This window comes from Mandrillus leucophaeus, unplaced genomic scaffold (assembly GCF_000951045.1).
Source record: "Mandrillus leucophaeus isolate KB7577 unplaced genomic scaffold, Mleu.le_1.0 Scaffold106, whole genome shotgun sequence".
Classification (NCBI taxonomy): domain Eukaryota; kingdom Metazoa; phylum Chordata; class Mammalia; order Primates; family Cercopithecidae; genus Mandrillus; species Mandrillus leucophaeus.
Window position 1 is genome coordinate 1,593,120 of NW_012098765.1, and position 5,795 is coordinate 1,598,914.

The 5,795-nt window shown below is 50.5% G+C and overlaps 2 protein-coding genes across 2 annotated transcripts in view; one reads left to right on the forward strand and one right to left on the reverse strand.

Moving 5' to 3' along the window:
* The window catches only part of BCKDHA (branched chain keto acid dehydrogenase E1, alpha polypeptide), a 37,244-nt gene extending 34,111 nt beyond the window's left edge, over positions 1–3,133 (reverse strand). The window contains exon 1 of the mRNA XM_011983426.1: positions 2,660–3,133. Within this exon, the coding sequence (XP_011838816.1) occupies positions 2,660–2,767 (108 nt within the window). The 5' untranslated portion in view covers positions 2,768–3,133. The remainder of the gene's footprint in view (positions 1–2,659) is intronic.
* The window catches only part of EXOSC5 (exosome component 5), a 13,168-nt gene continuing 10,493 nt past the window's right edge, over positions 3,121–5,795 (forward strand). Inside the window, exon 1 of the mRNA XM_011983416.1 lies at positions 3,121–3,412. Within this exon, the coding sequence (XP_011838806.1) occupies positions 3,190–3,412 (223 nt within the window). The 5' untranslated portion in view covers positions 3,121–3,189. The remainder of the gene's footprint in view (positions 3,413–5,795) is intronic.

Sequence of the window (5,795 nt, forward strand, 5' to 3'; positions counted from 1 at the left end):
AAAAAAAAAAAAAAAAAAAAATTAAAGATCAGCCAGGCATGGTAGCACGTGCCTGTGGTCCCAGCTACTTAGGAGGCTGAGGTGGGGGGATTGCTTGAGCCCAGGAGGTTGAGGCTGCAGTGAGCCATGATCATACCACTGCACTCACTCCAGCCTGGGCAACAGAGTGAGACCTTGTCTCAAAAAAAGAAAGAAAAGGCTGGGTGCAGTGGCTCATGACTTTCAAGGCCAAGACAGGCGGATCACTTGAGGCCAGAAGTTCGAGACCAGCCTGGACAACATAGTGAAACCCCATCTCTACCAAAAATACAAAAATTAGCCAGGCGTGATAGTGCACGCCTGTAATCCCAGCTACTAGGGAGGCTGAGGCAGGAGAATTGCTTGAACCCAGTGGGCAGAGGTTGCAGTAAGCCAAGATCACACCATTGCACTCCAGCCTGGGCAAGACAGCGAAACTCTGTCTCAAAAAAAAGGAAAAGAAAAAGAAAAAAAGAAAGAAAAAGAAAAGAGAGAAAGAGGTACAGAAAGAAAGAGAGCGACAAAAGAGAAGAGACAAGACGAGACAAGAAAAGAAAAAGGAGAGGGGAGGGGAGGAGGAGAGGAGAAGAGAAGGAGAGGAAAGAAAGAAGAGAGAAAGAACAGGTGGGAGAAATAAAGGGGAAAAAACAATAACTCTAAGATAATACAAATTTAAAGATATACTAAAAAATTAAAAGTAGGGACTTCTTCCCTCCCCATTCCCCACCACAAATGAAGGAGGGGAAGCAAGAGGAAAGGTAATCAGGAGATTGAGACAGGAGAGAAAGATTTAATCAGCCTTAAATGACCTTTCCCTACCCTGCCCCAGTCCTGCCCACTTCCCGCCCCAGTTGCCCAGCCAATGGGCTCCTGGGACTGAGATCAGCTGTGGAGGATATGAACTGCTCCAAAAAAAAAAAAGTGAAAAGGTCTCCAGCCCAAAGGCAGGAGACTGCCCTACCCACATCTTGCTCCTGCAGCCCTTCTGCATTTACCTGTTTCAAGTGACTCCATTCCTAGATACCTACTACGTCCTACTCCTGGCCTATCCTCTTCACCCTCCTCCCGTTTGTCCCCCTACCCAGAGCTTCTTTCTACAGATTCCATCTTCTCCTCCTTATGGATTGGGGATCAGAGGATCAGACTCAACCTCACAAGATCTTTTAAGATTTTTTTCCGCAGGGCCTCACCAATCCAGGCCTTCCCAAGGTCACCCCTTTCTTCTCCCCATCTCCAACGTCAGTTTCTGTCCTTTCCCTCTACCCTCACTATCAACAATGACCAACATTCCTATTGCCCTTATGATGTGCCAGGTCCAGTCCTTAGCATTTTACATATTAATTTTTCACAATCCTATGAGGTGGCCACTGTTAATATTTTAGAGAGGGAAATTAGGTCCATAGATCCAGAGAGGTGCAGTCCGTTGCCCAATACACAAGTGGAAAGTGGCAGAGCAAGGACATGAACCCACCCGTGTAACCACTACTCTCCTATCTGTCAAATGTAGTTCAAAGCTCTTCTGCAACCCCTTGCCTCTCCCCCTCTAAAGACAGGCTTCCACCTAGGTTTTTTGCAGTGTAATTTTGACAGCATCCACCTGAAGGGATTGTGACCCTTTTGACAAGAAACAAAGCTTTCTCAAGTGTTTCTAAGAAATGTGGGCAAAGTGCCCTATCTGTACCTCTGTCCCTCCGTTTTTCCCCTCATTAACTCAACAAATATTAATCATCACCTCTGTACAGTGTCCAGAACACACGAGTTCCCTGTCTTGATATTCGATCAGGAGACACAGGAACCAAACAAAATTTTTACACAATTCATTTTAAAATCAGCATTGTGGCAAAGGAGCAAAGAAATACAAGGCCCTATGCAGCCTGCGATAAGGGGACTTGCTCTCTTCTTTCTTCTTCTTGAAGAGGGATCTTTGCCCAGAAGAAAGTCTCTCCTTTATAAAGTCAGTTTCATTCTCCAAACCCTGAGGGAAAAGGTCTCGCGGTCTTCCCCTGTCCCTCCAAGGAACCTCCCCTGAATACGAGTGGCAGTTAATAAGGAACCCCCGGCCAGGCGCGCTGGCTCACGCCTGTAATTCCAGCACTTTGGGAGGCCGAGGTGGGCGGATCACGAGGTCAGGAGATCGAGACCATCCTGGCTAACACAGTGAAACCCCGTCTCTACTAAAAATGCAAAAAAAAAAATTAGCCGGGCGTGGCGGCGGACGCCTGTAGTCCCAGCTACTCGGGAGGCTGAGGCAGGAGAACGGCGTGAATCCGGGAGGCAGAGCTTGCAGTGAGCTGAGATCCGGCCACTGCACTCCAGCCTGGGCGACTGAGCGAGACTCCGCCTCAAAAACTAACTAACTAAATAAATAAGGAACTCCCATCCCTCTCTTTAAGTCGTCTCCCTCCCTCAGGGCCCACAAAGAAGTTGCAAACGGGTTTTGTCCTCTCCTGAAGAAGTGGAAGTTCTTTTCTTCTAAGGAAGTGGCAGATCTTCCCTTCGGTGTCTTCTCCAAGGGGTCTCCCACTTTTTTTCCCTTCTGTGACAGCCCTTCCTTCATATCCTTCAGGGACCCCACACTCTGAAGATAGCCTTTACATCCCTAATCCCCTTTGGGAAAACCCCCTGGGGCCCAGGTACTCACAGATCTAGCCAGTCCCCGAGCCCCAGGCCGCCACAGCAGCAAGAGGGCAGCCTGGCTCAGGCCTCGGTTTGGCCGCCAGACCCTCGCTGCAGCGATCGCTACCGCCATCTTGGCTAGCAACCACTCACCGGTCGGGCACTCACGTAGGCTAGATTCGGGGCTGCCCCTTTATGTGCCTGACACAAACTCCAGCACCATCTGACAAGAAAATTACCTTCTTCCCATTCTGTTGTAGATAGAATGCACAGAGATTTGGAGAAGAAAACCTATCTACCCAAAATTTTCCCCAGTCGCCTCATTGTAGTTACTCTTGTAACAGGCAAAGAAGAGGGCAACCTGACCACGGCCTCAGGGATTTAGGGCCCGGGGGCCCAGAGTAAAACAGGTCACTGACAAGGCCTGCCTCTTGTTCTCAACTGTCCAATGGCGTTGCCAGAGTTAGGAGGTGGGACTGGGCGGAGCCAGATTGTTGGTAAACGCTAAGCCACGTGCGGACGCCAGGACTGACGGCCGAGCCCAGCGCGTGCGCAATGGTTACGCAGAGTGTTCGCAGCGCGCGCTGCCGGGCGGAAGTGATAATCGCAGCCGCACGTGGGGTCGGCGCGATGGAGGAGGAGATGCATACTGACGCCAAAATCCGCGCTGAAATTGGAACAGGGTGCAGCCCTCGGGGTCCCGGCTGCAGCCTCCGGCACTTTGCCTGCGAACAGAACCTGCTGTCGCGGCCAGATGGCTCTGCTTCCTTCCTGCAAGGTAAGAACTTACCCAGGTCTTTTGGAGAGGGACTACCATGTACCGTGCAACGGAGTGCCCATATCCCCACGATACCAGCTGGTAAATGTCACTCCTGCGTTGATACATGATTTCTTGTCCGATTGAATACTACTACATACGCAGGGATACATACATCTCTCCCTCACGACTAGAAAAGAGAAGATAGCTCCATCTTTGTAAATATGTCTGAGAACGACAGGCGGGGCAGACCGTCCCCGCAAGAATTGATATTTCAGAATAGGGAAAATCACCTCACCAGGGTAAATATCGCCCTTAACTAGATTCCTCCTCCTCACCTCCGCCCCCGCCCGCCCCACACACACGCCCGCTAGGTCCTTGCATCCCGGACTGACTCAAACCTGTCAATTTGCATACTCTGGACTGTGGCGGATCTTTCACCCACGTAAATACTCCTCAAATTGAAGATAATGTCACTGCCCTGGGTTGAAAAATACATCCCCACCGCTACCTCACTGCATCTCTCCACAGGAGTAAATATCCCTAAGATTAGGGCAAGTCTTACCTATAGGGCAAATATCCCCTTCCCCTAGCTAAATAACTCTCAGAACCAGATTAACGCCAAGAATATTTCTCTTTAACGTTTGAGACAGGAGGCTGGGCACGGTGGCTCACGCCTGTAATCCCCACACTTTGGGAGGCCAAGGCGGGTGGATCACCTGAGGTCAGGAGTTCGAGACCAGCCTGGCCAACATGGCGAAACCCCGACTCTACTAAAAATACAAAAATTAGCCAGGCATGGTGGTGGGCGCCTGTAATCCCAGCTACTGGGGAGGCTGAGGCAGGAGAATCGCTTGAACCCAGGAGGCAGAAGTTGCAGTGAGCCAAGATTGTGCCATTGTACTCCAGTGTGCGCGACAAAACAAGACTCTGTCTCAAAAAAAAAAAAAATTTTTTGAGACAGGGTCTCACGATGTTGCCCAGGTTAGTCTTGAACTCCTGGACTCAAGCAGTCCTCCTCCCAAAGTGCTCATATAGGTACCAGCCACCACGCCCAGCCCCAATACATTTTAACAAAATCTGGCTGCTGTGTTGATTGTGGGGAGTATGGGGGAAAACAGGGAGGTGATGGTGGCTCCAGCCAGAACAGGAGTAGTGGAGGTGATGAGATTCTGGATGTAGTTTGAAAGTAAAACGGACAAAACTTACCTATAGTTTGGTTTGAGTGCGAGGAAAAAGAGTCAGGCATAACTAAGGTTTCTGCCCAGATCTGTACAAGTCTGGAAATCAGGAGAGAGACCCAAGCTGGACATAGGCAATTTGGAACTCTCTGGCTGTATATGTGGTATTTCAGCCTATTGACTGAACGAAGTCAGTGTAGATGGAAAAGAGGTCCCAGGACCAAGCCCTAGGCCTTCCAACTTGAGCAGTCAGGGACTTGTGACAAGCAAGCTAAAGGAGACTCAGAAGGAACGCCCAGAGACTTAGGGGGAAACCGGGAGAGGGTGGTGACCTGGGGCCAAGAGAAGAGCATGTCTGAGATGTGAGGGCTGACAGCTGTTTCGGCCTTACTGACAGCCGGGTCAATGGAGGGTTGATCGTTTGGAGGTCAGTGGTGACGATGTTGAGCTGCCGCAGTGGAGTGGTGGGGTCACAGAAAAGGAAGAATAGACAGCTGTTCAGGAGTTTTGCTGTAAGAGGATCAGATAAGTGGGGCAGGAATTGAAGATGGTTGTGGGGTCAACAGGGGAGAGAATTGCTGGAGCCACGTCTTGAAGAAGGTGAGAGGGGAGGGACTCTTGTGCTCAGGCGAAACACAGGCAGTTCATCTGGAGCCAGAGGCGAGTTCTATTTTGGTTTCTCCAGTCCTCAGGGCAGTTTTTCCTGGAACTAAGCACACCTTCCGTGTAAGGGCAAATTGGGCATCCCAGGAAATACCGCCTTAACCAGGGACCTTCCCGGACCCTCCCTCAGGCTTAGCACTTATGCTGAATTGAGATACCTAAAGTTTCTTCGAACCTAAGAATTAAGAAGGGGCCGGGCGCAGTTGCTCACACGGGTTGCTCACACTGGTAATCCAAGCACCTAGGGAGGCTGATGAGGGTAGATCACCTGAGGTCAGTAGTTCTTTTTTTTTTTTTTTTTGACACAGTCTCGCTCTGTCACCCAGGCTAGAGTGCAGTGAAGCGATCACGGCTCACTGCAACCTCCACCTCCCAGGTTCCAGCGATTCTTCTGCCTCAGCCTCCCGAGTAGCCAGGACCACAGGCGCGTGCCTCCACGCCCAGCTAATTTTTGTAGTTTTTAGTAGAGACGGGGTTTCACCACGTTGGCCAGGCTGATCTTGAACTCCTGACTTCGTGATCCACCCGCCTCGGCCTCCCAAATTGCTGGGATTACAGGC